At 37.2% G+C, this 17,983-nt stretch overlaps 2 protein-coding genes across 4 annotated transcripts; both read right to left on the reverse strand.

The window, feature by feature from the left end:
* Positions 1-1,610: 1,610 nt before the first annotated feature.
* On the reverse strand, positions 1,611-3,439 carry LOC124190191. Its single transcript, XM_046582761.1, has 3 exons — positions 3,336-3,439; positions 2,754-2,938; positions 1,611-2,685 (listed from the first exon to the last, which is right to left on the reverse strand). Exons 2-3 carry the CDS (start codon positions 2,898-2,900, stop codon positions 1,957-1,959), a joined length of 876 nt encoding a protein of 291 aa, XP_046438717.1. The 5' UTR covers positions 2,901-2,938; positions 3,336-3,439; the 3' UTR covers positions 1,611-1,956.
* A 12,863-nt stretch (positions 3,440-16,302) lies between these two features.
* LOC124189860 (transcription factor BTF3 homolog 4-like) lies at positions 16,303-17,776 on the reverse strand. Of its 3 annotated transcripts, none has more exons than XM_046582340.1 (3): positions 17,618-17,776; positions 17,052-17,329; positions 16,303-16,983 (listed from the first exon to the last, which is right to left on the reverse strand). In XM_046582340.1, exons 2-3 carry the CDS (start codon positions 17,326-17,328, stop codon positions 16,682-16,684), a joined length of 579 nt encoding a protein of 192 aa, XP_046438296.1. In that variant the 5' UTR covers position 17,329; positions 17,618-17,776; the 3' UTR covers positions 16,303-16,681. The 3 variants fall into 3 exon arrangements, with proteins under 3 accessions (XP_046438296.1, XP_046438297.1, XP_046438298.1); XM_046582341.1 differs by having other exon boundaries at positions 17,542-17,694; XM_046582342.1 differs by lacking the exon at positions 17,618-17,776 and adding an exon at positions 17,411-17,524.
* Positions 17,777-17,983: the final 207 nt, after the last annotated feature.

Here is a 17,983-nt window from a genome sequence, read left to right on the forward strand (position 1 = left end):
TTTTTTTTCTTATATGGTCTAATTCACCGAGATTTAACGTTCAATACTTGATGATGGCTCTAGCTCGTCTTCAGCACCATCTTCTGATGAAGATTCATTGATCTTAAAAGTAGTTGGTGAAGTCCAACATGCAAAGAAAAGATCTCGAGTGAGTTTTCCCGAAGTTGTGGAGCCAGTAAATGGAAGCTCATCGAAGACAGCTACAAACGAAACTGCTGCTACTAAAAAAACGAACAGTTTTCCTGCCAGAAATATCCCGAAAATTCCAAAAGTTCCAGCAGCACTTGGAATAAATCAAATGATTGCCCCCCGTCAAACATTTGCAAGGAAGTCTCTACCACCTGGTGAGAATACTTCTTTCATGTAATTACAGTATGCACATTAATATTTTAAACTTTTTTGTTTACAGTTCACCGTCAACAATCAGCTATAGCTGATATTCAAGAGGCTGGACCGAGCCATCAGCAGCAACCTCCTTGGGTTCTCCAAAATTCAGTCGCCGAAAATTGAATGCCAGAAGAAACAAATGGACAATCCAATGCAATGCAACTATATCGTCATAGGACGAGAACTTTTCATCGAACTTCATCAGCATCTACAGAGATTGCATCAATTACTCCTGGTAAGAGAATTCCATATCCTCATTTTAAATGCATTAATCATTCATTTTAATTGCCATTCCTTTCTCCGCAGATGAACGAATAAAGCTTGATCAACTGATGCAGACAATGTTGAGGATCCTGCGTGGGCAGGAACAAATAAAGGCAACTCAGGTTGATATAAAAAACACACTAGCAGTTGTGATGAACAACAAAATTCCTGCCGAACCGGAATTGGGAGGAATAAAAGAAGAAATGTGTCTTCCTGTCCAGTCCCTTGCGTTATTTGACCTCATGAACACAACTATCCGCAAATACAAAATCAAGCGGATGAAACTGCTGGTAGATTAATTTTTATGTTCAAAATTTTGCTCCATTTATTTATGTTTTTTCGTTAACAGAAGTCATACTTGAGTGGTGTGGGGGGGGACGGAACACCGAGCTGTCGGCAAAGTTTTGCACAAGTTGGTGAAATATGTTGGAGTTTGAACAAAATAGACAGAATCAGTTATCTAGAGGCTTCTGTATTTCTTCTTGAGAACAGGATAATTCATTCCACTTTGTGTGGAGCTTCTGAGTTAACAGGATAAGACAACATGAATGTGTGGATGGAAAAACACGTGTGGAAATGTGAACGATAAGGATCAGCACATACCATTGATTTGTAACACAAGAACACAAATGATAAGCTTCATGTGCACTCAACGATAACGTTCTGCACTTCAAGCAATTACATCTTCTCACAAGTGACGACATAATTAAACAACATAATGATAAGCTTCTTGTGCACTCAACGATAACGTTCTGCACTTCAAGCAATTACATCTTCTCACAAGTACAGAATTTAGAGTTTGATTCACATATATAGTTACCAGATAAACGTGAAGCACAAAAGAACGGAAATGAGAAACCAGAGCGTGGTCTAGAGAGAACCTTTCTCTAGCGTGGTCGGGAAAAGAAGGAAGAAAGTAGACAGGGAGAGAAAGATACTAAACAGCAACTTGATGTGTAGAAAAGGAGGCCGACTATATGGGATGGTCAACCTGCGCCATCTATTAATCGTTCCTCTCACTCTGAAGTAATGTATGATTCCAACACTCCCTCTCATACATTAGGAAAAGAGAGAGAGAGAAAATGTATGCTCCAACACCCCCTCTCATACATTAGGAGGATAAAAGAAAATAAATAATGGATGATTGTTTCTGATAATTTGTTGCAGTGGCCCCGCAACATCGATCATTCTCCCTCTGAAACAAGATGAAAAAAAAAAAAACGGTTTGAGGCAACTAAATCAAAAAAAGAAAAAGGGCAATCATTGTCGTTCTTTCTGCTTGGATTCCTGGATAGAAAGAAGATATTATTGGGAAAGTGTTGATGCAGCAAGTCTGTCTGAAAATCGCTTTGCTGCCGCTTCATCTCGAAGTCGCATACGACACACTTCTTCTTTGTGATTAGGCTTGTCGCAATATTCGCATTTTGGATATGGATGATGTTTTGATGATTCGCCTTGTTTGACTTCACGACCTCCTCGTCCACGTTTGAATGGGCGGAATTCCGGGGAAGCTGGAGAACGTTGTGTAGCAAAAAAGGCGGCATCAATCGAGTCTTGCTGCCCTCCGTTGAAGCGTGTTGCCATGGTCTCTTCTTTCAGTAACCGAGATGTGAGCAAAGCAATTGTCTTCTGGTTAGCTGGTACACTGTCCCAGGCTGTGGTGAAGCTGCGATAACTCGGAGGTAAAGTACAAATGATTTTCGTCATGATCTGGAGAGGAGTGACAGGTGCACCAACATCGTGAAGTTGAATGGCCATCGTCTCGATTTCAGTTATGTGGGACATAATGTCATGATCAGGTTGTAACTGGTACTCGAAAAATCGCTGTTGCAGGATGTGCTGGTTCTCGCCGGCATTTTGGAGATGCTGAGCTGACAGGCGGATCCACATTTCGCGTGCGTTAGTGCAGTTTACTAGCGATCGTTGTTGCTGCGTTTCAATTGTTGCAACAAGATAATTTCGGGCCAGAATGTCGCGCCTGATCCAATCCTCCATTTGTTGTTCGTTAACAATCTCTCCTTCAGGATTAATGTTCTAACATAATTAGGAGGAAAAAGGAATTAACATCTGCTGGTAATCTTGTGTTGGATAAAGATAAATACTTCAGCAGGATAGAGTTCATCTCCATTTACAATCCCTACAAGATTGTGTTGTTCAAGCAATAGCCAACATCCGAATTTCCAAAGTGAGAAATTGTTTCCATTAAATTTGGCTATGTGGCTTACTTCTCTGAAACTGGAATTCGCCATTTTTTGTTCGTCGTAAGGCGTAAGGCTGGGCCCATAACCTGTTGGAGTTTGAACAAAATAGACAGAATCAGTTATCTAGAGGCTTCTGTATTTCTTCTTGAGAACAGGATAATTCATTCCACTTTGTGTGGAGCTTCTGAGTTAACAGGATAAGACAACATGAATGTGTGGATGGAAAAACACGTGTGGAAATGTGAACGATAAGGATCAGCACATACCATTGATTTGTAACACAAGAACACAAATGATAAGCTTCATGTGCACTCAACGATAACGTTCTGCACTTCAAGCAATTACATCTTCTCACAAGTGACGACATAATTAAACAACATAATGATAAGCTTCTTGTGCACTCAACGATAACGTTCTGCACTTCAAGCAATTACATCTTCTCACAAGTACAGAATTTAGAGTTTGATTCACATATATAGTTACCAGATAAACGTGAAGCACAAAAGAACGGAAATGAGAAACCAGAGCGTGGTCTAGAGAGAACCTTTCTCTAGCGTGGTCGGGAAAAGAAGGAAGAAAGTAGACAGGGAGAGAAAGATACTAAACAGCAACTTGATGTGTAGAAAAGGAGGCCGACTATATGGGATGGTCAACCTGCGCCATCTATTAATCGTTCCTCTCACTCTGAAGTAATGTATGATTCCAACAAAATATTCAGTAGCTTCACAATTTTGTTTCAAAACGATGAAAAACGGTGTTTTGAGAACACTGAAGTCAAACAGCTGGTTTTTTGGTAAGTTTTTTTAGTTTACATTCGGGCGGAATTCAATTAATATTTTCTTATTTAAGTTTATAGAAAGCCTACAAGCTACACCTGGTTTGCGTCTCAGCGAACACCAGATTAACAACAAAATTGCAAGATGGTTGAAAGCTGCCCCGTCTAAAATTGGAAAAGACAATGGCGATGAAGAAGAGGATTTGTCGGGGGATGATTAATAGGCCAATCAACCCAAATAATTGTGATACTCTGCTCTGTTGATAGTATGAATGTGGACCACCATGATATTTCAGTTAATTTTTATTCTTGACATGTTTTTTTATCTCTACTTGTTAACCTTAACCAACTCAACCAAGTCTATACAGCTGCGTATTTTCTTTAATTTCAAATTGATCTAATAAACCAAGAAGATTAAAACTTTTGAGCCTTTTTTTATTTTCTAAAAAATTTTGTATTAAATAATGTTATTTTCCTCCGGCATTTGCCCAGTTATGTCCCTCACATGAACCTAATAGTGCCCATAGTAAAACGAGTACTGTCCCAGTTAGGTCCTTCTATAAACCCAACCAAAGACCAAAAGAAAACAAACATGAGCCCTGTAATATCCTTTACAGGAACCAGTTAAGCGCCCAAAACAAACGCATATTAGCCTTGAAATATCCCCGTCAGGGGGGACAAAAAGCCATAACGGACCACCTACTCGCCCCCTTCGAGACGTCTTTACTGCGGTATGCATGGTCCCCTCTGTTGGACTAAAAGACGTCTTTAATACGGAACCGTGCTGTCTGGGAAGAGATCCATATAGCCAGAATCTGTTTTGCAGACAGGTGATTAGAAAGTCGAAAGTCGACAAGTCACTGAGTACAGGTTTAAGATAGTGAAAGCCACAGAATAGATTAGACTGAAAATATAAAAAAGTGGAGACAATAAGGAAAATACTTCCAATCTCTGGAGTCATCTTAAGCGTACGACAACGTCAAAAGTGCCATGAAACCCCCTTGATAGATGACTCGAGTTATATGGATTCGGATAACGACAATCGCGACGAACATGATTCACTTGCTAAGGTTGAAATAGAGGAGAGTTCGTCGTTGTCTAGGCCAATTGAGTTTAATAATTATGATCAATGTAGTAGGGCCTATTATGAATTCAGGATTTATTATTATTTCATTAGAAACTTGTGAATCTGCTGGCTCATCCCGCTGAAGTAGCGCTGTTGGATCAGATAATACTGTTTCATTTGGAACTTTAATGTCAAGCTCGAGGAATAATCTAAATTTATTCCCAGACAACATCCCTGGTTTTTAAGCGGTATAAAAACCGTCCCTTCCGTACCGTACAAACAATCCGGAAAAAAGACGGTTTTTATCCGTCTAATTGAAACGCTTAAAAACTAAAGGGTTCCGTCTGACGCCCCTTTTGTGCCGAAAAAAAAAGGACGGAAAAAAGACGGCTTTTGTCCTTCCAATTCGTGTGGTCCCAAATTGGTTTTTTTTATGGGCACAAATATAAAATTCCAATTGGCCCAAAGCAGTCTAAAACTGGTCTCGTTTCTGTGTTTTGGGTTAGTGAACAATGACACAAAGACACGAAATGCGCGAAAATTCTAAGTCCAAATGTTATCTTAAGAATCACTTTTTCAAACTTCTACTCATTTACAATAGGAGTTGGGTGAGTGGTTAGAGTGTCGGACTAGCAATTCGATTATGAGAATGTACTGCGTTCAAACCGCAGAGCGAAGAGAACTTTTATATTTGAAATTCGGCTTCAGAAAGTATGATTTAAGTGATTTAACCATAAATTTATTTTTAAATAATAAAAAAAGAAATTTTAGCATGTTTTAGGCTAAATTTAAACAAAAATTTGATTAATTTTAAAAAACCTTAAATAAACCCAAAAACAACGGATTAAAAACCGGCATTGGCCCAACATAAACCCCGAAAAAGCGGACACATTCCCTTGTTTGCGCCTGATTTCATCCCTTAAAACCTCGTCTTTAAAACGGTATGCGCGGTCCCAATACGTTGGAGAAAAGACGGCTAAAAGACGGAAGGGTGCTGTCTGGGTTATAATCAAATGAGATGAAACTTAAAAAAAAAAAAGAAAAAAAAAATATTTTTTTTTGCTCTTTCAGAGGAGTAAAAATACATTTCTCCGGGTGTTGACTTTATACAAAGTTTGATCTTGCAGCCGCTTTCGGTCGTTGGTTATGTGTACTTTTGGGCATATATCCATCATATCGTTCCACGTCATTCACTACCAAGCCGCAGCACATTGACCTATTCTTTTACCAGAGTGTATAGAGAGGCAATATACAAACTTACGCAAAAGTGATGAGCCGTCAAATTGCAGATGGTTGGACGTAAATAACTAATGAATGTTATCGCTAACATAACCGCGCCTATTAAATTAGCGACAAAATAAAAATTGTTTCCAAAGTACTTTCAACTTGGTGCATCGAAGTCAGCCAAACTGCTGAAAATCTTACTAAGCTTCGAGGTTTGGGGTCAGAATGAAAGTTGACCGAGAAAATAGCAAAAGTCGTAACTGAGAATGCTAATAATAAAATTGTCAACGTCGTTAATGGCATTGATAAATGGAGGCATACACATTATTTTTTCCATACTTAAAGTCTCCCAGTGAAAGCCATTAAAAAATCTGCGTTTGTTTGGTACATTTTACGAATAAACTTTGAAATAAAAAATTTATGACATTTATTTTTAAGACATTTTTACCGTGTAAGTATCGTGACATATGACATTATGACATTTTTTCACCGTAGTAATCCAGCCACTGTAAAACTAATGAATAAATGTACCGCAAATGGCAAATCTAGGTCAAAGCTTCAGCAAAAGAATAACAACAGGTTGGAATCCATAGTTTACCATGATTGAAAGCTTTTTGGCTTTAAAGGACGAAGTTGGTGCGATTCTTTTGCTTACGCATCGTCCCGATCTGTTGATTAGTGAACTTAAATGGGTTGCTCTTGCTGGAACGAGATACTTCCTCAAGCCATCTGACGATATAACGAGGTATCTCAGTTCGCAGTCTTATCTTTCCCTTTCAAAGGTTATTCTTTCTGTAAGGTATTTCCACATAATCAAACCTACTCCTCACAACACAGAACTGGACAAATTGATAAAGGATCTAAGGATAAAGGATGACAACATAACGTCCCGTTTCGATATACCACTCCGGAAACTTGCGCGAGCCCTTGTTACTACATATCTCAATTCCCGGTAAATTGTTTTATAAGCATTCAAGTGTTTTTCTTTTAATCACCAATGATTTTTCTATTTCAGCTTCAAGAAAAATGAAAAGTTTCTGATAGAGGGGAGGGTCTGTCAGGTGAAATTGCCAATCTCCGTGTTGAATCGGAACTAAGAATAGAGCAGATAGTATATGTTCGTCGTGTTATTTTCATACATAGAAAAATGGGTTTAACAATATAAATTAAAGCAAGCTACCTTTTTCTAAAACCAAGTCTAAAACTTAAATTGCACTTCCCTCATCAATCAACTTATCAAAAGAAACGTATGCAACAAATTTTACATGGCAAAACTTAAATTTACTACATGGTAAAATCACGAGCTGCATTAAATCCTACCCTTTATAGTCGTCGGAAAGGCAAACCGGGCAAACCTCATCTTAAAAATAAATTATGTCTTGTACACAGACTTGTTCTCCGTAATAATAACGATTTTTACTCTGGTTGCGATTATTTTACTCTCTATAGGGCTCTTCGGGATCTGTTTTCTTTAGCCGTTTTATCTGACAACGCAGCGTGGCTCTAGACTTTTTAGCGCGAGAACGGGGAGAAGAGGGAGAATATATATAAAGAAGACATCAGACAGTCGGGAATGGGGATTTAAACCCGTGGCGATTGTATTGCATCAGCGTCACACTGCTTATTCAAATCGGCGAAATGGCAACCTCCTTGACTCTCATTATAAATTTTTTGTTGATTCAACAGAATACAGCCAAGAAGGGACGAGTAAAGGAAATTAGCGTATGATTAGAAAAATAGACGAAGAAGTATTTCGAATAAATCGAAGTTATTTTGGCTGTAATGGAAAAAAAATTAGTACAATCAAAAGATTAATTTAAAAAAGTCAAATTCTTTTTGAAAACCCAGTAATATCGGGAACTTTTATTATTCTTTTTGAAACTGTTTAAAACACGAGTAGTAGACAAACCGTTTAGCTCTTAACTAACTAGATGTACTATTGATTAAATAGCACTTCGCCTTAGTCTTTAACAATTCATCAAAAATGGATGTACGACATTCAGGCCCAGTAATTTCAGGCCCGCTCCATTCAGGCCCAGGGCCTGAATGTCGTTTGACATGGGCCTGAAATGCGTAATTAAAAAAAATAGAGTGGCGCTAGTAGTATGGCTTTCCGAAACCAGCGCCACCACCAGTATTTAGTATATCTCCCACTTCCGTCGTTTTCTTCAGTCGCGTCTCCGCGTTGCACCGGTAAGGAGGTGCTGTCCGTCTCTTGCACTTACAATAATACCCTTAATGCACTTCACACATTGAAAGTCAAAGGGTTGATTATGTTTCTTCATTAAAACATAGTCCGTGCTTGATAAAGCCACATCGATAAAGACTTTCCGTCTTGAGTCCATTTGGGATCGACAAATTTCGGTAGCCATTTGGAATAGGTGGTGGGCGAAACGTCTACATCTTGACCATTTAGGCGGAAATTTGAATGTTTTTCATAATGATTAGCTGCAGTGATGCAATTCCCAAACCTTGGGCATCCTGTATTGGCTGCATCGCATTTATCTTTGAGCTCTTTGAATTCTTCAACAATTTCTTGTGGATTTTCTAGAAATTCGTCAGCGTAAATATTGAAATAATAGATTTTCGGCTTCTCTCCACGTGCTAATTGTACTTTGGGATTTGCATCTATCGTGCATGCTGCTTGTTTTCTCAGCTTACGAACAGCATATTCCGAAACAGCAATGAATTCAGCAACGCTTTTACAATCGAGTTCGCTAGCCATTTTCAGTGAAACTGCTAAATGCTTTTTGTTGCAATTAAGGCACACTTATAATTATTCTTCGATGTCCAATTCATCTTCTTCTTGTATAATTGCAATGTTTTTGTTAATTCCAATTATTTCTTCGGGGGTTAAAAATTCTTCTAGCAATTTGGTGGTATTCCTTCCAATTCCCAATCCGTCAACAAACATTCTCGCAAAACAGTTTAGCTTAAGTTCGTTGACCCAAGGTAGATTCTATGAATTACATAACGAATTTTCAAATACGAAATATTTGAAATTTGAAAAATAAATTTACCTCTTTTTTCTGAAAAATGTTCAACATTTCTTCTCCATTTAAGGAATATGGATCGCAACATATATTCCCTTCCTGGGTTTCAAAGCCACCCAAAACAAAAGAAACGTCTTTTGGTGAAATATTGAATTTCTTGAAATCTTCCAGTAATTGAATCTTAATTTGTCAAATTTCTAATTAGCACATGACGAATAATTACAAATTGAATCGGTTACCAAATTTGATGGTTTGCATGAAATCGACGACATTTTGGATGCTACGAGTGTGACCTTGTCGTACCCGTTTCGGATGACTGCTGTACAACATGTACATGATGCTACTAATTGGGGTATAGATGTTCTCCTTTTCATCTTTCAATGTACAGTACATGTCACGGTAACTAGCAAGCCCACTACCAACAGATCCAATCGGTGGCATAATGAATTGTACATGGCTACGCAAATGGATGGGCATTGCTCTGTAGTGGATTTTTTAAACTATTATTTAAATTGCAAGGAAATAATGATTTATTTAAATTTTTGAAAAATCTAACTGATTCGACATGAAATTTCTAATTCCTTAAATAACAGTCTGAAACTTTACAATAAAAAAAGAGACATAACAATTTTCCCTTACTGATTGGAAGAAACGAAATCACGGAGTAGTTGCAGTGCTTCAGCTCCAATAGTATTCTGACGTGATTGCCGCTGTATGGTGATGATGAAGTTGATTGGAGTAAACGTGTTAGGTGGCACCACGAATAAGTTTATCGATTTTTTCAGTAACTGTTTCTTGGTTGGAATAAATCCTCTTGCGCAACTGAGGCACACCCGGGTGTGGGTTTGTGTTGTTGTACGTTTCACTCTAGATTTCGTTGTAGCGTAGCAAAAACTCCAAGAATTTGCGCACCTAATGCCAGCAGGTAATTCAAAGAAATCGCTTTCCAAAAACAATTTCATTGAATTTTTGTCAGCAAAACCGACTTGAAGGTCATCCGGCCCTGGGTGTCGACCAAATGATGCTAATTCGTCTGAAATAAAAGTTATGTCTCATTAGAAAGACATATTTCAATTCTATATGTTTTACAAATAGTATTTAAAGAACTTTATTTATTTTTACCGCATTTTACACATACAGGCATTTTACCCTTAGCAATGTTCAAAAATTCCTTGTATGTTGCGTCATCTAGAAGTTTTTCCAACAATTCCGATCCCGTTTTCTGTTTGCTAGCTCTTGCGTTGGCCATTTTTGGAAACAACTGTTGTCTACGGACAAAACTTTAAACTGAACTGAAACGCTGTAGGAATTGACCAAAACCAAAGAATATTGGAATCGATAACAAATATTTCGATTGCGATATTTATCCCCCTGGGGTTCTACCCACTAGTGGGAGGAGTTTCAAACTTTGGAACAAGTATTTCATTTCATTTTGTTTTCAAGTAATATCAGTGCGATCTTTTTGTGTGCACTTTATCGAAATGGATTTAATCTTTCCTAGATATGGCCAAGTAAGTTTGTTTATTATTGTAATTAGTGTACTTCTTATAATAATTAGAATGGAAATATTGATGAGGTACAGGCGGATGTGAATGGTTTTAAGAAGAAAATGAAAATGTTATATGAATTAACACAGAAGGCACAAGACTTAGAGACTTTAGAAAAATCGCCATTTGTTGTTTTTTTACAATTGTTTCAAAATTCTTTTAACAAGAACAATGTCAATATAAAAGATTATAATATCGCAATTATGAAGAAGTGGGAGGTAATTTGTTTATCAAATAATTTTAATTTTTTTCACAAATTAGAAATATCAATACCAATTTAATGTTTTAATTTCTTTTATGTAATTCAGTCATATCCAATTGAGCTAAGAGAGTTCTGTTTATCAAAATCTCTAAAGCTTTCAGAAAGGAATGCAGAAATGCAAAAGTTGATTATGGCTAAAATTTTGATGCTTAAAAAATTCATTTTGGAACAAGCCGTAATGTTACCCCCACAAATTACTGCTGCAGATGAAACTTTTTCCATTTACGCGGAAATGGAAAAAGTTGAACCGAAAATATTTTGCAGAATTCCCAATTGCAAGTCATCTTCGTTTACTGAAAAGGGGTATAGATCAACTCATGAGCGAACTCAGCACCACAGGAAAGTTGTTTCTTGTAAAAATTGTGATTTTTTTGCCGAAAATCGAGCAACTATTGAAAATCACAATTTTCGGTTCCATCGCGCAGTAAAGGAAAACATCAGTGAAAGGTATGGCTTTCATGTAATTTGCTATTATTGGAATAAATAACAAATTATTTCACCTTTTTAGAGTAACAGAGGTCCAACTTTTGGAAACAAGTTCTAGACTGGAAGTGTATTTTGAAGTTGCGATTGTTGAACCCTTTCAGCATGGAGTCGATACAGTTTTGGTTGCGGAAAACGTCACAATCGAGGATTCACTCTTTCATCAACCACAACCGTATGTTTGTGGAATTATTAATCAAATTTATTATTCATTCCCAAATAATAAATTTTTGTCAAATAGAACAAATGCCTGGGATGACTGGGAACCAGATGTCATTGACTATTCTAATTTGGAAAATTCTGCAACTCATGAACAAGCTACATTGCCCAATCTGTCTTGCAATAACGCCGTTGAAAAACCGTAGGTTACTTTATAACTTAATTATTTGATTGAAATGTTAATCATGTTTTCTTTACTAGATCTATTGGTGAAATAGCAATTGAAATCGATCCACCAATTCCAATTGTTGATAATCCTCCCGCTGAAATAAACGTCTGCAACGTTCCAGTTAAGCTATCAAGCAAAGAAAGGTAAATTAAATAAATATTTGTCACTATTCTTATTTAACAAATGTTCACAAAAGAAGAGATTGCTGAAATTAAACTTTCAAAAATTGAAGAATCTAACTTTAAGAAAAAGTTGTATTCACTTAAAATTTCCGAGTCTAAAACATCAATTACTTGCAATACGAATTATTGCAAGAAAAAACTCGATGATATGAAAAAATGGGGTAAACATCAGAGATGTCACAAAGATGTATCAAATCAGTGCAAGGAATACATCGATGGAAAAAAATGTTTGTTTTCTACATACACACATTTAGCAATGGCAAACACCTCAACAGGTGTATCTCAACTGTAATCTAATAAATAAATGACCATTTCATTAATTACTTATTACATCCACACATATAGATTTCACGGGAAAGCGATTACAAGTAACAAAGTAACCATTTCAACTTACGAGAAAACAAGAGCAGAGTACTACTCTTCACTCGCGTTAGTTGACATTCACTTTTAAACATGTGTAATTAATTTATTTAAAAAAACAGAATTTTAACAATTAGCAAAATGCCGAGAACGACGAAGGTGAAGAAACAGACGAGTCTACAATACAAGGACAGTACGTGAAAAACAATTCTTCAACAACAGCAGAAGCAACAAACTCTCAAAATACCAATGCCGAGAGGTAACTAACATTGCTTGCAAATGTGTGTCCTAATGTTAAATTTTTTTTATCTACTAGTGATGACCAGTTGTGCGTTGCATCCACTTCAAACAACAACATTGCAAAAAATTTATGACATTTATTTTTAAGACATTTTTACCGTGTAAGTATCGTGACATATGACATTATGACATTTTTTCACCGTAGTAATCCAGCCACTGTAAAACTAATGAATAAATGTACCGCAAATGGCAAATCTAGGTCAAAGCTCCAGCAAAAGAATAACAAGAGGTTGGAATCCATAGTTTACCATGATTGAAAGCTTTTTGGCTTTGAAGGACGAAGTTGGTGCGATTCTTTTGCTTACGCATCGTCCCGATCTGTTGATTAGTGAACTTAAATGGGTTGCTCTTGCTGGAACGAGATACTTCCTCAAGCCATCTGACGATATAACGAGGTATCTCAGTTCGCAGTCTTATCTTTCCCTTTCAAAGGTTATTCTTTCTGTAAGGTATTTCCACATAATCAAACCTACTCCTCACAACACATAACTGGACAAATTGATAAAGGATGTAAGGATAAAGGATGACAACATAACGTCCCGTTTTGATATACCACTCCGGAAACTTGCGCGAGCCCTTGTTACTACATATCTCAATTCCCGGTAAATTGTTTTATAAGCATTCAAGTGTTTTTCTTTTAATCACCAAAATGATTTTTCTATTTCAGCTTCAAGAAAAATGAAAAGTGTCTGATAGAGGGGAGGGTCTGTCAGGTGAAATTGCCAATCTCCGTGTTGAATCGGAACTAAGAATAGAGCAGATAGTATATGTTCGTCGTGTTATTTTCATACATAGAAAAATGGGTTTAACAATATAAATTAAAGCAAGCTACCTTTTTCTAAAACCAAGTCTAAAACTTAAATTGCACTTCCCTCTTCAATCAACTTATCAAAAGAAACGTATGCAACAAATTTTACATGGCAAAAATTAAATTTACTACATGGTAAAATCACGAGCTGCATTAAATCCTACCCTTTATAGTCGTCGGAAAGGCAAACCGGGCAAACCTCATCTTAAAAATAAATTATGTCTTGTACACAGACTTGGTCTCCGTAATAATAACGATTTTTACTCTGGTTGCGATTATTTTACTCTCTATAGGGCTCTTCGGGATCTGTTTTCTTTAGCCGTTTTATCTGACAACGCAGCGTGGCTCTAGACTTTTTTAGCGCGAGAACGGGGAGAAGAGGGAGAATATATATAAAGAAGACATCAGACAGTCGGGAATGGGGATTTACACCGTTTACAACAGCAGCTGTTTTTTTTATGACGTTTGGGAACCAGACTCCATTGATGAATCGCCATGTCAGCCAGAAACATTTAATGTTGCACCGGGGCACTCGTAATTTTTAAATAACGCATTTCATTATTATTTAAAAATTTCATACATGAAAAAAATTTAGGGAAGAAATTGGTGATGTATCAGCGGTTGAATTTCAAGAATATGTATTTCATATCGACATGCGTATTCGTAATAGAATTGCAAGAAATGAAGACTACAACTTATTCCTGATGCACCTGTTCCAAGAGTGTGGTGTGTTATACCAAGCACAAGATATTTGTGGTATAAATGGCACCTTGATTGGTCCTAGTTATCCACCCGAAAATTTCATGATGAGTCTGCTACAGGATTTTCCAAACGTTGGTAAAGTTACCGTGATTTTGAAATCGTCTAGAAACACTACTTTTTCTTCCGTAAGTTTTATATATAGATATACTAATTATAGCATTAATAATTAGTATATATCTTGATATAGTCCACACCTCAGCTGAAGAGTAAAGGAAATCCGATAAGAAGTGTTTCTTTGAATGCTAACGTTGAAGAATTCCCATCTACATCGCAGTACAAGATGCCAATTCCTGCTCTGTCAGACATCAATGATGCCACTAACGATAGTGTAGCGAAGATTACTCAACTATTTTAAAAATTACAGTTTTATTTGATTCTAATTTTTAAAATCTTTCTCCAGACATCAGCACAACATTCGTTGTTACGTTTTTATCATTTAAAGCCAGATGTGACTTTTGATAATCTTGCTGATTTCTGTTCTCAGTGTGGCAAAGTTGTGTTCATTAAAAAAGTTCAGGACGAAACGTGGCTAGTCGAAATTGCCGTTGATGGAGCAACTGCGGCTGCTTTTGTTGCCAAGCAAGGCAAAACGTGTCGCATTAACAACAGTCGTTGTGTTGTCAATTCTTCTTATGGAAATGTTATTTTTGGGAAAACTGATGAATGGCAGGTATTACTTTTAATTGCTATTTTTCTTTGTGTCAATAATTAGTAATTAAATGTTTTTTTCGATTTGCAATAGAACAAAATTGATGCTTATTACCGAAAGAAATCTATTGGTTGCTAAATCAACAAAGCTAATGAGATGATTGATGAAGATCTGATGTGAACATGTTCATTGGTTTTACTATTTTTCATTTTGATGTACTTAGAAGATCGTTAAATAAACATTCAACTTGAAATATTTCGAAATTTTGTGCTTTAGCTTCTAAGTACAGTGTGTGAATAGTTTCTATTTGGAAATGTTGCCTATGGCGGACTAGTAGTTGTTGTTGTGTCACCAAGTTTCTACTTTTCTCAGTTGTGATAACAATGGATAAATATAATAATTCTCCTGTGTTATCACAGGTAAACTTGTATTAAATGACTTTTTTAGTGATTTCAATTTGTGTTATCCAATTGAAATAAGTTAACGGTCAAATTAAACTGTTTTATAGAATGTAGATGCTGTATTTTAAAAATATATACTATTTTTCAGACGAATTTACAAAAGAAATTAGTATCTTGGTTCATAGAGGGCACCAAAGAAGTGCGACCAGCCCTGCAATTGGCTGTTAAGAATTTCGACTTTTGCACTAAGCTCCGCCTCTTGTCCGGGAACTGGCTTCATTCGAGATAGCCGATTCCAACCATAAGTTCCCCCACCATACTAATACACCATGGCCGAGATAGCCGATTCCAACCATAAGTTCCCCCACCATACTAATACACCATGCCAAAATCACCCTTTTCGTACTGCCTACGGCTGAATACAACCCTTTTTCGCCCTTAGGACCTTAAGGGGAAATACGAAAAGGGTGATTACCGGATTAAAATTACCGGAAAGCTTAAATATACTACAATTTCCATGTAACATACAGAACGTATTTAAATTAATAAACTTCATCAAATGTGACATCTTTAAAGCATATTAACATCGTTAAAGTTACTCAGAATGGTTGTTAATATGACAATAAACAAAAATAAAAGGGGGCAAATTTCGGTCGTTTTATAAGGCAATATATACAATACATACACTTCCCGTATGTAAATTTTTTAATTATTTTGCTGCTGGTGTCCGTTTATCGTCGACTCGATGAGCGTCAAATCGCTGGCTGACTTCTTGACGCAGCCCTTATCCTTTCCGTTCTGATGGAATCCGGCCGAACGTTTCGGCCCATGTTTTGGCAGTAAAGAGGCATCGAGAAAGTGTCGCGGGGTCTCTCGCCCACTGAGCTGACGCTGCGGGACAAGTTCCAGTTGGCCGTGTTGCTGGAGAGGAAAATGTGTGTAGTACATATGATAGTATATGTTAGTATGCATATAAGAGCATTAGTACCTACTATACGGTGGAGTTCCTTCATGCTGGCCTGCCTGAAGTGAATGATGTTTCCTTGGCCTGATCCCTGCTACACCAGGTGACTATATTTGGGACTTACCAACTCCTATTTCTCCTTGATCCCCTCACCTGGATTGAATTGAAATTTGTTTGCAGTGGGAAGATGCAATGTAAAAGAAAAAGTTCACGTTACTCTTACAACTACTCAGTACCCTAAATGTTTTGCACCGTTGGATTCTTTTTTCAATAAATTTTAAACAAGTTACTAATCAATTGATGGTGTATTAAGATTTTTATGACGGGGAAACATTGCAGCCAGAAGCTCATTCTCTGTTTGATCTGAGGACTTTCACAAACAGCCAATAACAATAAGAAATCATCCCTGTTTTTCTTTTTCGTTCAGTGTGTAATACGAGTACAGTTGTTGCTTTCCCATGATTAGTAATGGCCTAAAGTGGGACCATAGGATTACATCCTTTTGTAATAGAAAAGGAATTAAAGAAAAAGGAAAAAAAAAACTAGAAAAGTGAAGGGAGAAGGAAAGACAAAATAGAAAACAGTCAAGGTTGATTTTCCTTTTGCCGGCGCCTGCTTGTTCCGACTGCATCCTTCACGTTGTTGCCGGTATTCCGTCTTCATGTTTATTCTTCTGCTTTGGGAGTCTCCGCAGCTTTGACTGGTTCGGCAGCTGTAGCAGCAGGGGTTTCAGCTACCTTGACTTCGGCTGTCGACTTGGTCTCAACAGTGGGCGCCTCCTTCTTGCTTGGCTCGTCAAAGTTGTCAACTAGATCGGGAACCTCATCATCTTCTTCGGTTGTCGGTAGCGTAGCCGATGATGCTCCACCCTGTCCACCGGCAGAGGCACCTACTATCCTTTCTTTCAAGTGTGCCAAACTTTCAGTTGGCAATTGGTTGAGGATAGCTGGCAACATATCAGTGATGGCTGCAAACAAACAATGACAGATGAAATTAATAAACTTGGGAATGGCATTAACTTTTGTGAGATCTTACGTTTGTGTTCAGCATGACCGGTGATGGCAAAAGTGTTTGCCGCTAGAGAAGCCTGTACTTTAGGGTTGTTGAAGTGGATGATTGTACCATCATCCTTGAACATGTTGACTTCCTCAATCCCAGGGATGTTGTTGACTGTCAGTTTTTTCAAGGAACTTTGAAGCTTCTTGTCATCAGTGGTAGCAGTACGGTGGACAACTTTCTTCTTCCTGCGAGCAGTACCAGGGCCCCCGATCCTCACTTGAGATTGCAATTTTGCCAACTTCTCTGCATTCATTCTGCAAAACAAGAAGAACATTGTTAAATCAGTTAACATTAAGGTTAAACATGAAAAAGATGAACAAATTATCACTGTATACTCTAAAAATAATTATGAGGGCTATTTTTAACCGACTAAGACCATGCGGCCAAGGTTTGCTGTTTTTAACGAATTGTCAAATGTCACTTCATAAGAAGAACAGCAGTTCAACATGACTGTAGTCGGACTTACTTCACTTTTTCACAAGTTACAGATATATAACAAGTAAATTTAAGGACGAGAACTGCGGGAAACTGTTAAAACGAACCTGTAATATGTTTGAGGCACGTGAAGCACACGAGATCGCGGCGAGGAGGAAGATGGCGGTGGCGCCGTAGAAGAATATTGTGTTTAGGGCTGGTGTATAGGGATAGTCAATTGAAACACTATTACAATTCGCTCATCGTTTCAATAAATATTTAAAACTAAATACGGTAAATCATTGTTTAGAATTTACAAATATTTTATGGATAAATTAATTATAATTATAAAGATAATTTGGCAGTAATTTTTTTTTTTAATTTTGTTTTGATGCGTGACGTAGTGCGCGACTTTCGAAATGTCGTCGCCAGGTTCGCCTCCAAATTGCATTATATATAACTCTGCATAACCATTTTTGCTTATGAATTAAAAT

This window comes from Daphnia pulex, chromosome 3, assembly GCF_021134715.1.
Source record: "Daphnia pulex isolate KAP4 chromosome 3, ASM2113471v1".
Lineage (NCBI taxonomy): Eukaryota > Metazoa > Arthropoda > Branchiopoda > Diplostraca > Daphniidae > Daphnia > Daphnia pulex.